The 15,764-nt window shown below is 42.6% G+C and overlaps 1 protein-coding gene across 2 annotated transcripts in view; it reads left to right on the top strand.

Annotated features, from left to right (window-relative positions):
- Positions 1-15,764, top strand: part of pik3c2b (phosphatidylinositol-4-phosphate 3-kinase, catalytic subunit type 2 beta) — an 89,095-nt gene that overhangs the window by 66,123 nt on the left and 7,208 nt on the right. For both annotated transcript variants that reach the window (XM_080728992.1, XM_080728993.1), the window contains exons 17-29: positions 923-1,016; positions 1,617-1,711; positions 3,598-3,778; positions 3,925-4,032; positions 4,605-4,697; positions 5,229-5,358; positions 5,726-5,862; positions 7,782-7,951; positions 8,814-8,970; positions 11,259-11,368; positions 11,818-12,019; positions 13,407-13,531; positions 14,174-14,291. In XM_080728992.1, coding sequence (XP_080585118.1) covers positions 923-1,016; positions 1,617-1,711; positions 3,598-3,778; positions 3,925-4,032; positions 4,605-4,697; positions 5,229-5,358; positions 5,726-5,862; positions 7,782-7,951; positions 8,814-8,970; positions 11,259-11,368; positions 11,818-12,019; positions 13,407-13,531; positions 14,174-14,291 — 1,720 coding nt within the window. The remainder of the gene's footprint in view (positions 1-922; positions 1,017-1,616; positions 1,712-3,597; positions 3,779-3,924; positions 4,033-4,604; positions 4,698-5,228; positions 5,359-5,725; positions 5,863-7,781; positions 7,952-8,813; positions 8,971-11,258; positions 11,369-11,817; positions 12,020-13,406; positions 13,532-14,173; positions 14,292-15,764) is intronic.

Here is a 15,764-nt window from a genome sequence, read left to right as displayed (position 1 = left end):
GTAAGTTTACTGTCACCATGGCAATGGCTTTCACCGTTATCTGTAAATACAGCTACAATCAGGGCTGGGCGATATGACTTCAAATCAGTATCATGATTATTTCAAACTTTGGCCTTGATTAACCATTATTTAAAAAAGAAAATGTTTGCACCTCACCATTGTACAACAAAGTATAATACAGGGCTTAAGTGGATAATCAGACTAATCAATGTACTAATAAAAAATAAAAAAAGTAAAATAGATTTGTTGAATAAAAACATCTCGCTTGTTACCAATACTGGGCCCTGATTGGTCACCCAACTCTTCGAAGGGAGGAAATGGATTCACAATCAATTGAGTGGAGCAAGACCCAAATCCACCAAGGGCAATTATTTTTTATTTTTGCACTGGCGGATTCGTCTGACTCCAGGCCAGGCCTGGGCCGCTGGTGTAGCGGTCCAGGCACCTAGGCTCGGTGTAGCCTGACAGCGCGTTGCGGGTTTGAGTCCCGATCCCGACGGCCTTTGCTGCCCATGTCACTCCCCATCTCTCTCCCCTATTTCCTGTCAGCCTACTGTCTATCCCTATCAATAAAGGAACAACTCATACATAATGATGAATGATTTTACTTAGAATCTCAGAATCATAACAGACCATGGGTATAGATGTCCATTCTCAATACTCATATTTGGAATCCTGGGCCATAAATTGACCACGAGAGGCCTAACAATCGCTGGCATGTCAAAGAGCAAGGCCAAACAGCTGTCTAAATATTGCTGTTTCAGCAGTTATGGGCAGATTGTCTGTGTGTTGGAGAAGGTGCTATGTGTATCCTTAAGAGTCTACATGAACTATCAACCCCGTTAATATTTGTTTCCCTGTAAATTAATTGTAATGTGTGGATTCAAATAAATAATTAAAATGTGTGTGTTGTGTGCAACAGGTTTCCAGACCAGGAGCTGAGGAGGACAGCGGTGCAGTGGATGGACTCTATCTCAGACCCAGAGCTGCTGGACTTCCTTCCTCAGTTGGTCCAGGTAATACCGCTCATGCAAACACACTGAGCACAGATAGGCCTGTCACAATTATTACATACTCGTCTAATCACAATTATTTGAGATAATCGCAATTATTTTTGCATACCGGTAATCGTCATAATCGTTTCCATGTTGAGAAATGTTCATATAGTTTCAGACACTTTCAAAAAGTAGTGGAAATAGCAGATCTACAAGCTGAGTTTGTAGATCAGCTATTTCAGTATAAATGTACAGTATAAAGAATAAAGTTATTATTAAATATGCCAGTCATTCCTTTGTATATTTAGGTTATTTTTTCATATCTGCCCTGTGCAACTTCAAAGCCAAACAGAAATGTAATTTGCATTCATATGCTCTAGTGTTCAGCGACAAAAGCACAAATAAATTGCCAATCGCAATTATTTGTGACAATGAATCATCACATAAAATGTCATAATTGTAACAGCCCTAAGCACAGAACAGTTTATTTACTTTAGTACGCTCCACTGTGACTGATAATGCACAACATATGAGGTTTACACATCATCTCGTCTGTCTCTCTCTGTCTCTGTCTCTGTCTGTCTGTCTCTCTCTCTCTCTCTCTCTCTCTCTCTCTTGCAGGCTCTGAAGTATGAGTGTTACCTTGACAGCTCTCTGGTTCGGTTCCTGCTACGGAGAGCCATAGGGGACATCCGCATCGCTCACTACCTCTTCTGGTCAGCTTAGCTGTGTTCTCTCACATCACCCATCACCCATTCCGCACACAATGACGACAAAACTTGAACAAAACAATTCAGTGTCTTGTGTGATGAGTGTGAAAATCATTGTCCACGCAGACACTGAAATACTGCATGAAAATGTAATGCTCTTTCCAATAGAATGGTCAGTCTGTCTATTTTTGCCACCTGCTGGTGTGACTTGGGATTGCAAAAAATCCAGTAATGCAGCACAATACCTACGTTTAACATTTTTAATCGGATGACATGAAAATTCATTTTGAGTTTAATGGACTTTCATGAAGCATTCCAGGCTTTTAAATGCTACATACATTGTTTTCGGACTCCAAATATATAACATGAAACAACACTGAACATGTTGACTGTCATCAAACTAAAAAGTCAGGTGTGAGTCATTTCAACATGTTGTCTCATGTTGTCTCAACACCCTCAGGCCTCCTCCATAAAGGTACTCTGTCACTGAACCTGCGGTCCACAGACTTGGACCTCCTCTCTATTCCCCAAACAAGCAAGCGAACCTTAAGGGACAGAGCCTTCAGTGTGGCAGCCCCCCCACCCTGTGGAACTCTCTTCCAAATAGAGATTCGCCATGCTCCAACACTCTTTTAAGGCTGCCTTGAAAAGGCACCTATTCTCTCAGGCTTATGGCCAAGCGAGCCCCCAGAACCACGGTAGAGCATTGAAGCAGCCGTTGCCTGGTGTGGTGGTCAAACCTGGGATAGCATTTAGAAACATTACTGCGCGTGCGTATTACTAATGCTACTGCGTACCCTAGTGCGCCTGCTCTGTCACTCAAGACAAAATGGCCTACTAGGCCAATCAAGGTACTTTCGGAAGTCTTCCGGGTGCTTCAAACGTCACTGAGCAACTTGCATTGATGAATAAATAACTGGGGGCAGGGCAGTCCGTAAATTATATTATACCTCTATGCTTATATGGCAAATAGTTGTTTATTGTTTTATTTGTTTGTTTGTTTGTTCGTTGATGTAAAGCGTCCTTGGATTCATGAAAGGTGCTGTACAAGTTCCAAGCTATTAGTATTAGTATTGAAGCAGGTCTCTTCATTGTGTTTTGGCTTGTTATCTACTGCTGTATTATTATCATCCTGCCAACAAGATCTGGTCTCCAGAGGAAGGAAATGCCTCCAGTGATGTGTGACTGCTGTTGATAAGCTCTTCCTACAGTGGCTTCCTAAGCCATTCTCCTCTTGCTTTTCATCTTACATTTACACATTTCAAAGCTAAGGCTCAATTTCCATTCAGAGCAAAACTATTACTCAGAAACCCTGGGAAAAAAACATAATAAAACCTCTTTCCACTAAGGTGCTTAGTCAGACATCTGTCAGATAATGCTAAGGCAGGTCACAAATTAACTGAATGTCAGCCTGAATCCTAACTCAAGTTAAACATGTTGTTCTATTGTCCTGGTTCTGGGACAAATAGTCGATCTACTACAAGCTGTGAGCTTGTAGATCACCTTTTTTGGCATATACATGTATGTAAATACTAGCGGACCTAGTATAGAGCCCTGTCGGACCCTGGTTAATAATGTATTAGGGATGGGACGATAATCCTTATTATCGTTTATCGTGATAAAAAACACTTCTTTATCTGCATTTATCGTGAAATTGTCCCAGCGTCATGCACTGGGATCAATTCAGCTTTTATTTGCCGAGCTGCATATCCGGTACCACTTAAACGTAGGCTAGCTTAAACCCTCTATAATTGGTAAAACGGACCTGGAAGTAACATACTTGATACTTGGTTCTACAAGCTCACGTTGTGATCTTGTAGATCATAACCCATACATTTTCATATCTACAATGTATGGGTTAAAATGAATTGTGGTTGTATTCCACCCACCAGGCTGTTGAAGGATGCCCTCCAGGACAGCCAGTTCAGTGGCAGGTACCAGCACCTCCTGGCAGCCCTGCTGTGCTGCGTGGGCCGAGGCCTCCGTGAGGAGTTTGACCGGCAGGCCTGGCTGGTGACCATCCTGGCCAAGGTGGCCCAGAAGGTCCGCGATGCCAACCCTTCTAATCGACAGGTGGGTGTGGTATTAGGGATTTAGGATACAGTGATACTGGTGTACCTATTATAGACTCCTGGGAGACACTGGTCAACTAACGATACAGGGTCTAAGTGGTTAATTCTTCCCTTGATTTATATACACATGCCTGTGTGTGCGTGCAGACTGTCCTCAGAGAAGGCCTGGAGGAGGTGAAGCAGTTCTTCACAGTCAACAGTAACTGTCGGCTGCCCCTCAACCCTGCCATGCTCGTCAAAGCCATCAACATCCAGGTACTCAAATTCATAGGCAAACCCATGCCACATTCTGGGACAAACGCTGGACATGAAACCAGTTGATTGGGCTCAGTATGCCAAATTGGGGACAGAATTGATGCCTCAATTACTGAAGCTTCATAACCGTTACGGTGTGGGGTTAGGGCAGTGGTTCTCAAAGTGGGTCTCTGTGGTTCTCTGTGGGTTCCTTTAGGGGGGTCTAAATTGACCCATACAAGTCTGTAACTCTGACAGTGTACAAATGGAACCAAATGAACCCGTCTTGTACACTGCCAGAGTTAAGGGGAGACCTTGAAATTTGGAATTTTGAGAAACACTGGATATGGGGAAAGGGATATAGCCTGGCATTGGCCATTCTGAACACGCAGGATTGCAAACGTTCTTGTGATCCACGTGATCAGGATAGTCAGTTCCAGGCTAAAGAGGATATGGAATGTCCCCAAACATTTGCAACATTTGTGTGTGGGTGTGTGCATACATGCATTATTTTCCCCATCACCAATCACTATTGATGGCTGCCAATTTCTCTTTTTTCGCTGTTGATCTTTTCTGATGCTGATGTGGTGCAGTCGTGTTCCTTCTTCAACTCCAACGCTGTGCCTCTCAAGCTGTCCTTCTTGAACCTGGACCCACATGGAGACAACATTAATGTTATATTTAAGGTACCATCACACACGCTCTATACATTCATTCCCTAGACACCATAGACTAATAAAAGAAATATGTGCATTTTGACTGTGTTCAAAAGTGTTTATTTTAAGCTCCCCAATGGCAAAAGTAACTTTTTATCTGGATTTTATGCTGGATTGAGCATTAGCGTCATTATAGCTTCATGGCAGCATGGCAACAATGTTTGAAACATTATTTTGTTTTCAAACTCTTAATAAGATAATAATAATATTCTTCCCCCGTGATATTATTGCGATAATCAAAAATATTATTATTACCATTATCCTGGGGCGGAGACATTTGATAGAGAGTGAAAAAAAAGACACGTCAAATACGTATATTATAAGTAGGGTTTTACCGAGGGTTTAAGTGGTACCGGATATGCAGCTCGGCAAATAAAAGGTGAATTGATCCCAGTGCATGACAATATCACGATTAATGAAATCTCCACGATACGATTATCGTGAGTGTTTTTTATCATGATAAACGAAAATATTGCTTATCGTCCCGTCCCTAATGTCCAGTCAGGGGACGACCTGCGGCAGGACATGCTGACCTTGCAAATCATCCGCATCATGAACAAGATCTGGATCCAGGAGGGCCTGGACATGAGGATGGTCATCTTCAGGTGTTTCTCCACTGGCCGAGGGAGAGGTGAGGAAGACACACACGTGGTTTAGTGCTCAGTGAGAAAATCGTTTCTGATATACGCTGTTTCACAAATGACAGATTATGACTCGGCCTAACAATGTTTTTCAGATTTAATTTAGCTTTAAACCATTAATCCATATAAACGCAGGTTTACAGAAGTTGGTCTTGAACCCGTGTTTAAGTTCTCTGTGTGTGTGTGTGTGTGTGTGTGTGTGTGTGTGTGTGTGTGTGTGTGTGTGTGTGTGTGTGTGTGTGTGTGTGTGTGTGTGTGTGTGTGTGTGTGTGTGTGTGTGTGTGTGTGTGTGTGTGTGTGTGTGTGTGTGTGTGTGTGTGTGTGCGCGCGCGCGTGCGTGTGCGTGTGGGGGGGTAGGCATGGTGGAGATGATTCCCCACGCTGAGACTCTGAGGAAGATCCAGGTGGAGCACGGAGTGACCGGCTCCTTCAAAGACCGACCGCTGGCAGACTGGCTGCAGAAGTATAACCCCACCGAAGAACAATATGAGAAGGTACAGTCTCTCTCTTTTTAACAGACAGACAAGCACGCACATAAGTAAGCCTTAACAAGTACACCCCCTGGACATGACGCTAGATGCCAAGCAGGGAGGCACTGACTCCCATTCTTTTTAGAGTCTTTGGTATGACCCGGACGGGGATCGGACCCCAACCTCCCAGTCTCAGGGCGGATACTCCAACCACAAGACCACTGTGTTTGCACAAATCAAACTATACAAGAACACTGTATCATGCTCCAAACGTTTTAAAATGTATATGATGGTGTGTGCGGACTCTGTTTTTATTTTACTGTATCTCTCTTCCTCTCTATCACTCTGATAACACAGAGTTTACTTTCTCCTCTAACACACACATGCTGGCTTGCACAGTCTTTCACTCTCATACACTCTAAAACGTGTCATTATTGTAATCTCTATGTGTAATTATGCTATGCTTACAGAATTATGGGTGCAAGTAAGCCGTGTAATTTGCCTGGGTTCTGGCTCTTGCTTAACTACTATTCATTATTACTGGCAAAGTATCAGCAACCACACAAACACACACACACAGTCAGAAAGTCTTTGTGGAGCTACAGTATACTGTGCATGTTCTACTTCGGTCAAAATAGTATGTGTGTGTGTGTGTGTGTGTGGGTGTGCGTGTGCGCGTGCGTGTGTGTGTGTGTGTGTCCATGACATGACATGTGCGTGTACTTAAACCATGTGTTCCCATGGAAGTGATACTTTGTAGTCCTCAAGGCACAACTCAGAGCGCATCTTGTCCCCAGCTCCACTCAACACACAGTAGAGTAGATGATATGGAAGGAACAGGATGAACCAGTTTATTGCCCTCAAACTAGAGGCCTGAGTGGAATGATCAAACCATGTGAACTCATGTGATCTCAAGAGGACATGCACACAATCTTTTGACTAAAAACGTGTCTTCAGAGTGACGGTATATCCAAAACCAGGGGTGTCCAAAGTTCGGCCTGTGCGCCATATGCGGCCTGAGGACAAATTTTATACGGCCTGTGGCTTTATTCCTAAATTTTACTATAAACGGCCCGCCAGCACCGTCAAACAAGAATATTCTCCCAGAGTATACTTTGTCAGGATTGTTCCCTGTTAGGGTTAGGGTCTCATTCTGAAGGAGTCAAAGAAAGGCTATTTTATTCTTATTGTTATTTTTTATCTTGCACGTCTGGTTACATTTGAAATAAGGCTGAGTCGTTTGGGTTTTGTTCAGAGCAGACACTTAACAAAAGACCATTGATATTAAATATTGATGATGATAGTTAAATAAAATAGTTTAAATGCGATGCATATGTACATGTATTTGACATTGTTATGGAAAGTATATTATGTCTAGATTTTTTCGGCCCTGGGGTGTTTTAATATTTGTCTCCACCAGCCGAAGGCTGAGGGAGAGTATGTTTTCCCCTCCGTCCGTCCGTCCGTCCGTCCGTCCGTCCGTGCGTCCGTGCGTCCGTCCGTCCGTGCGTCCGTGCGTGCGTCCTCGCAGTTTGTGAGCAGCTAATCTCAGTCACCGTTGGCCCGATCGCTGCCAAACTGAGCACACACACTCCCTGGATGCCAATCTAGAACCTCTGCCCCACATTTTTCAAATCAGCCTCATGGTGGCGCTATAACAGGCCGATTTGTGTGGCCTGGTTGTTACCAGCTAATCTCCGGCGCCGTTGGCCCGATCGCTGCCAAACTGAGCACACAGTACACACACTCCCTGGATGCTAATTCAGAACCTCTGCCCCACATTTTTTAAATCAGCCTCATGGTGGCGCTATAACAGGCCGATTTGTGTGGCCTGGTGGAGACCTGTGCTCGGAAGAGCACTGCTTCTAGTTTCTAATGTGGCCCCCTTTGAAAAAAGGTTTGGACACCACTGTTCTAAACCCTGTACCATTTGTTCTGCCCAGGCGGTGGAGAACTTCATCTTCTCGTGTGCAGGCTGCTGCGTGGCCACCTACATCCTGGGGATCTGTGACCGCCATAATGACAACATCATGCTGAAGACCAGCGGACACATGTTCCACATCGACTTCGGCAAGTTCCTGGGACATGCGCAGATGTTCGGCAACATCAAGCGGTGAGTAACCCTGAGACAGTGGTGGACAGTAACTAAGTACATTTACTTAGTACAGGGGTCTTCAAAGTTTTCAGGCCAGGGTGAGAGAGAGATGAAGCAGGGAATTTATACAACAGGCCTATGTAGTGGGGGACTACATAGGCCTGTTGTATAAATCTGTGTTGCAGATTTAAAATATTCATAGATTTCTTACAGCTTAAACTTTGACCGCACAGTATCATCTGTGTAGGTTGTGTATTTTCACATTGAACCACTTGAACTGTCAGTACCCACTAGTCTGCTCTTCTTTTCCCTATGTCTACACCAATCCTCGGTGCCAAAAAAGATAGCAGATCTACAAGCTCACAACACCTCACAGCAGATCTGCTAATGTTCCACTAAGAATAGGGATGATAGGGTTCAAGTGATTAATGTAAAAAACATGATCCTATTACACAAACATTTGGAGGACCCCCTGTAGTAACTCTGGTCCCGGACCCCCTGTTGAAGACCTCTGACTTAGTAGAATTGATTAGGCTGCTGTAGTTAAGTAAATTTTTGGAGGTTTTCATTTTTGTCTTTTGCAATCACATGACTTTACTACACTACATTTCCAATAGAAATATTGTACTTTTGACTCCACTAAGGAATGGATTCCTGAGATCCATGCTGAACCACTTGAGCCCTAATTAAAAGTGAAAATCGCTGATCTACAAGCTCATTGTGAGCTTGTGGATTTTCTATTTTCACTATTTTAAAATGCTTTCAATGCAGCAATGCATTAATATAAAAAAGAAAAGAAAATATACTTCATAATTTGTATTCAGAATTCTTGAGTATTTCATTATTAATTTCTGTGCTGTGCGTGTGATGTGATTGGCAGGGACCGTGCTCCGTTTGTCTTCACCTCGGACATGGCCTATGTGATCAACGGAGGGGACAAACCCTCCAGTCGCTTCCACGACTTTGTGGACCTCTGCTGTGAAGCCTACAACCTGATCCGCAAGCACGCACACCTCTTCCTCAACCTGCTGGGCCTGGTGAGGCGCCACGGACGCACGCACACACGGACGCGCACGCACACACACACACACACACACACAAAGTACTCACACATTCTATTAAGTAAAAGTATCAATACTGCAATTTAGAAATATTCTGTTACAAGTAAAAGTCTGGAATTCCGAATGTACTTGAGTAAAAGTATGGAAGTATTGGCATCAAAATGTACAAAGTACCAAGTACCATTTTCTTTTTAACTCATTGAATGCCCTTTTCAAGATGGCCGCCAAGTACCAGGATGCCACGTTCCTAAATTTCTAGTGCACGGATCAATTTTTAGTGCACGGATTGTGCACGCCCATGCACCATATATGCACCATATGTGTAGTACTTTTTAACAGCTTTCAAACAAAAAAATCCGCTTGGAAATCCGTTCAGGCATTCATGAGATAGAAGCCTTCAAAGTCAGACAAAACAAACACTGCCACCTTCCTAAATTTCTAGTGCACGGATCAATTTTTAGTGCACGGATCGTGCACGCCCATACCTAGATCATGCACCATATGTGTAGTACTTTTTAACAGCTTTCAAACAAAAAATCCGCTTGGAAATCCGTTCAGGCATTCATGAGATACAAGCCTTCAAAGTCAGACAAAACAGCCATTTTTGACATTTTGAAAGATGTGTTTGTTATGGGGCTAAACATGCAATTTCGCAATTGCGATCATGCCTAATACATTTGAGGCATTTTTAGAATTTTTTTTATAAAAAAAAGTTTTGAAAAAAAAAAAAAAGTTTTTTTTTGTTTTTTTTTTTTCAAAATGGCTTCCAACTCGGGAAACTCGGGCTGTGGCACCCTGTTACTACTGTAATAACTCGGGAAACTCGGGCCTTGGCAGTCAATGAGTTAAATTGCCGATCTACAAGCTCTAAACGTGTCACGATACAACACGTTGTGGGCTTGTAGATCGGCTATTTTTAGGTTTCAAAGGTATAAAATAAGGCTAAAGTGGTTTATCTATGTTTTAATAATTTATATCTGAAAAGTAACTAGTAACTAAAGTTTCAAATAAATGTAGTGGAGTAAAAGTACAAGATTTGGATCTGTGATGTAGTGGAGTAGAAGTAAAAGTATTGGAAATTGGATATACGCAAGTAAAGTACAAATACCTAAAGTGCAGCAGTACACCACTGAGACACACACACACACACACACACACACACACACACACACACACACACACACACACACACACACACACACACACACACACACATTCACTTGCTCTTTTTGTCTCTTCCTCCTTGCTCTCTCTCTCTCTCTCTCTCTCTCTCTCTCTCTCTCTCTCTCTCTCTCTCTCTCTGTCTCTACTGCACAAACATTTACTTGTCCTCCTAACGCTACCAAATGATGACTCTTTGTTTGACGTTTCTGCTCATTCACAGTTAGTGTCTTGTACACACAAGCATACATGTAACATGATTCATTTTTCATAACAAAAACCCACTCCCTGTCATTGCGAGATGGGACGCAACAATAGTGAGTTTTATTACGATGGATTATTGTTTACAACAAACTCCTGATGAGTTCTACAGTGCTTCATAGTAATAGCTGTTATTCATCAAAACACATTTGCAAAGTTTTACACGTTTGTCAAGCCTTATGAAAGTAATCATTTGACTTCCAGTTAGTGGGCTTCAAAACAAGCAGGTGCAAGTGTATTTGCACAGATTTCAGCTACAAGGCAATTCAAATTAAATCAAATCAAACTTTATTTATAAAGTACATGTAAAAACGACAGAGTCGACCAAAGTGCTGTACAACAAGAGAAAAATAATGCAACGAGAAAACAATACAACCAAATACAAAATAGCGAACAAGTTAAAACATAAGCTCAGCTGTGATTAAAAGCCAAATAAAAAAAGTGAGTCTTGAGAAGGGACTTAAAAACATCGATGGAGGATTCCATTTGTTCGAATTCAAGGGCTTTCAAGGGCTTTACACAAAACATTAAGCATTAAGATGGTATTAAATGCAAATTTGAAATCAGAGGAATTCGAAGGAAACCGAAAGATAAGAGAATACAATTACAGTGCAGAAGAAATTATTAATACGTTATTCAAAATAAAAGCTCAATAAAAGCCAACGGCACACAGAAAAGTCTTAAGATTTGTAGCAGACCTAAGTTTGCAATATACAGGACAGTACAGTTCACTGATCAACTAAAAGGATTTAAACCACAAGAAAGCTCAAGGGCTTGTTTGAATTGGGGTCCTTTTGTACTGAATTCATTCTCAATTTGTACTCAATTGATGTATTGTGTAGATGCTGTCCTGTGGTATACCAGAACTGTCTGAGCTGGAGGATCTGAAGTATGTTTATGACGCACTGAGACCCCACGAGTCTGAGGCTGATGCTACCATGTATTTCACAAGGTAAAGACACACAAAAGACACATGCATGCGCACACACACACACACACACACACACACACACACACACACACACACACACACACACATACTCCAGTTGAGCATCTTGTGCATAATTATATAATTTGAATCAATCAAGCAACATTAGCAATGTTTACCTTTTTACATACAGTTTTTGCTCATCTTATTCCATTTTATTTCCTTTGTTTTATTTTCACCGTATCACAAAATCTAGTTTGTATTGTACACATTATCCTACTGTCATATCAAATGCATTGCACTTCATTTTTATCTCTGAAATGTGCTATATAAATATGTTTGTTGTCTGCCCTCTCTCTCTCTCACCCTCACTGTCTTTTGTTACTATTCTAATCTCCCCTCTACTACCATGCCTTTCTTTTTCCTCTCCCCCGTTTTCCCCTCCCTCTCTCACTGTTATTGTCTTCACCCAGACTGATAGAGTCCAGCCTGGGCAGCGTGGCCACCAAGCTGAACTTCTTCATCCACAACCTGGCTCAGATGAAGTTCGCCTCCTCTGAAGAGCTGGCTGTGTTGTCCTTCGCTCCGCGGGTCCACACCATGAAGACTGACGGCCTCATCAGGAACCTCTACGTCTGCAAACACATCCGCACCTACAGCCCCAGCAAGGGCTATGTGAGTCCATCTCACTGTTGGTTTAATGGACTAAAACTTTGACGAGAAATGTTTGTTGACTACTTTTTTTTCACAGATGAAAACTAAATAAAAACAAAACTAATGATGTCTAAAACTAAGACTAAATGTTTTGAGAATTTCGTCAACAAATAAAAACTAGACTAAAATGTTAGGGAGTGACTAGTGGAGAAGAGATCCAGTAGAACTAAAAGACGAGTCATTTTGTGTTTGGTTCCGCTCAGTCGTTACACGAGCTCTGTGAGCTTGAAGATTGGCTATTTTCAGCTTTTAACCAAGTGTAAAATCAGGCATTACGACGCCATCAAGGCCTGCCAAAATACGTTTTTGTTGACAAAATCAACTGTACATTTAGTAAACTAAAGGGAAACACACACCGGACGCGGAGGTGGCGCGTCAAACCATTCCCCCCTATCATTTTCAATGAACTAACCCACACCAGCGGCGGCAGACGCGCGCAGGCGCGGGTCTGCCGCCTCACCTGCCGCGCCGTTACGCAGCTGTTCTCTTTTTCCAGCGATGCCGCGCAGTGAAAATGTTCTCCCCTCGGGGGGAAATGGATGCGCCGCACGGCACGGCACCGCATCCAGTTGGTGTTACCATGCAGCACATGCGTCAATACCGCGATGCTGCGCAGCTGCCCGCCTCTGGTGTGTGTTCCCCTTAAAATGTTATGATATTTAGTCGACTAAAAATAGAACTTTTCAGGTAACTAAAATGTGACTAAAACAAAATGTTATTTTATTCAAAAGACAACATCAAAATTTCCTGTCTAAATCAACACTCGTTCAGCTTGTCCGTTTCACTTCAAGAGCACTTGTGTGGCATCGTTAGATTCAGGGGTTCACTAGAAGATGTTTACCCTTTGCCGGCGGTCTGGCATGACTATGACTATACTTGGCATTACTGCAGATCATTTTCCAATTAGTTTGATTTTAGAAAGCTGTGAGAATCAACTTGCAGAGATTTCTAACTTGCTTGAGATACTCTGCGTAATACAAAACCGTGAACATTATTGCACCTTATTGTTCTTTATTTTTTTAAGTTGTTGTCATTGCATTTTAATACATTTTATAGTGCATTTTGGATGAAATTCAATTGTCTGACTTGATGAAGGCAACTTTTACTGAATTATTCTGATAAGTTTGGTGATGTTTTTTAATAAAAGAAAATGTATGCTGTAAATAATACAAATAAAGACAATGTTGGCCATGCAGTAAATGTTTATGTACAGTATATGGCTAAAGCTGTGACTAGACAAAGATTGAGACACTTATTATAAATTAAACAGTAAAAACGATAGATATTTTACAATGAATAGATTCATTAATGTCCATCTATTTATCGATTTTATTTATGCCTTCTCCAGGCCTTTGTAGTGAAAGTGGAGAGAGAAGGCCAGCAGGGGGCAGCGTTGGTGCAGAGAACCTTTGAAGAGTTCCATGAACTCCACAGTAAACTACGCCTCGTCTTCCCTTCATCCAAACTACCCAGGTACACACGCACGCACGCATGCACGCACGCACGCACACACAGACACACACACACACACACACACACACACACACACACACACACTTACTTGCTTACTTACTTGCTTATGGTTGTCCATCGTGTCCGATGATGACCATCTTCTCCTATTTGTGAGTCTTCTGGTGGCTGTATAATCCGATCCTGGATCCACAGCTGTGGTTGCAGACCGGGCATACAAAAGCGGTACTGACGGGAGCAGGGGTGGCTTTTTTCACACACACACACACACACACACACACACACACACACACACACACACACACACACACACACACACACACACACACACGCTTCCTCCAAGCTGCGCAGGTACACACACAACACAAGCACACACATACAGATCAGTGTTTCTCAAAAGGGGGTACTTGGTACTTGAGAGAAAATGGAAACATTTGTTTTATTGTTATGTTTAATGATAAAATGGTCCCTGGACCATTCTTTTAAGAACCACTGTTATAGAATCAAGATGCCCTGGCATGCAGGCCTGGAATTTATTGTTTTGAGTACAGCTTGATCCTATGAAACACAAACTGAACCCTTATCTTTGTTACAAATGTTATGTAATTACATATGTTCTCCTCCCTGCCCTATTTGTATCCTCAGTTTCCCCAGCCGCTTTGTGATTGGCCGGCTGCGTGGAGAGGCCATGGCGGACAGGAGGAAAGACGAGCTGAACGGTTACGTCTGGCATCTGGTTCACGCTGCGCCCGAGGTCGCCCAGGTCAGTTCACTCTCACATTGCACCTACTGTATGCCTGTACTGTAATGCCTGATATATACGTTGTACACGTACATATACTGCAACCTGTGAGCTTGTAGATCTGCTGTTCAGGCCACGCGATACCAGCACATAACATTGTGTAAGTATGCCGGTGTCTAGTGATGTGATGCATTCTGAGCTTGTAGATCAGCAGATTTCAATTTTATTTTGCAGAATACAGTATACACATATGTAGTATGTGTATGCAATATATATACACATACACACACCTTTTTTGCAGCAATACTTGGTAGCTAATAATGTTTAAACATGTCCAGCGCCACACGATGGCGCCAGAACTCCAGCTGAGTGGCCAGAACAAACCCCATAGGGCCGCGCTGTATATGCGCAACCCTTGCGCAGCCGTGACGCGCGTGATCACGTTCGTACGTGACATGAACATGACCCGGATGGAGTTAGCTTCCATTACCTGTAGGCTAACGCTAATGTTAGAAGCACATTTTTCGGCTATTTAGCCATGAAAAAAGGTTGTTCTCTTCCATAAAAGCAGAGATCAGGGACAAAGAGCTTCAAAGGTTGCAGGATGCTTTGGATTCAGTGGAAAGAATTGGTGGCGCGATGCTCTCAGCGTTGAACATAAAAAAAGTGCGGCCAATGGCCCGCAGCCCACTAAGGCCCAACAATGTTTATATTAAAAGAGTGCCGGACCCGGACTAGTTCGGGACAGGCACCACACATTGCGGCGCCCGGTCCCGAACTAGTCCGGGATGGGCACTAGATGAGTTAAGAGGTCACGTTGAATCTAGAGCCGTGGTTTTAATAATAGACAGAGTCATCCAGTAATTAATGTCACAAGCAGGAACCCCGTCTTTTTATAGCAACATGCTTCACATTTAAGCATGGGCATGAAAGCGAAATATGTGGTGCAGTAATTATTATTATTATTATTAATAATAATAATAATAATCAAGGTTATTTATGAAGCACTGTATGCTTTCCCTGGATGTGGACATAAATACATTATTAAACTGTGTGTGTGAGTGTGAGTGTGCGTGGTTTCAGTTTGACTCACTGGTTTCTTAGAAATCAGCCCCTCCCAGAAGTAGGCAGCGTACAGTATCTCTCTATGCAATGCACACAGGAGCGCGCACACACACAGGGTGGGGGCCTAAACATGCTGTATCAGGCCTGTCCTGTTTCTTACATTTGTCTGGACTGGTAAATGTAATTACAGGTTTTTCAGCTGTTAATCTGTTGACATGAACACAGCATTTACAGCTAGTGTAGTCTAGTTGAAAATAGTCTATAAGATTGCAGTTCATTAGCTGAGGCTCTCATTCTACAATAGCAGAGCAACATTATTACATATCAAGTGTCTGACTCAGGATTGTATTGTGTCCTCCCAGTTGTAAGACAGCCACTTACATCACTAAGCTGGTGTGCTGTTGGTCCTATTCTGGGCATGTCACAATT

Source organism: Nannobrachium achirus (assembly GCF_963921795.1).
Source record: "Nannobrachium achirus genome assembly, chromosome: 6".
NCBI lineage: Eukaryota > Metazoa > Chordata > Actinopteri > Myctophiformes > Myctophidae > Nannobrachium > Nannobrachium achirus.
The sequence above is the reverse complement of the archived record's forward strand: the minus strand, read 5'-3'. Positions and strand labels throughout refer to the sequence as shown.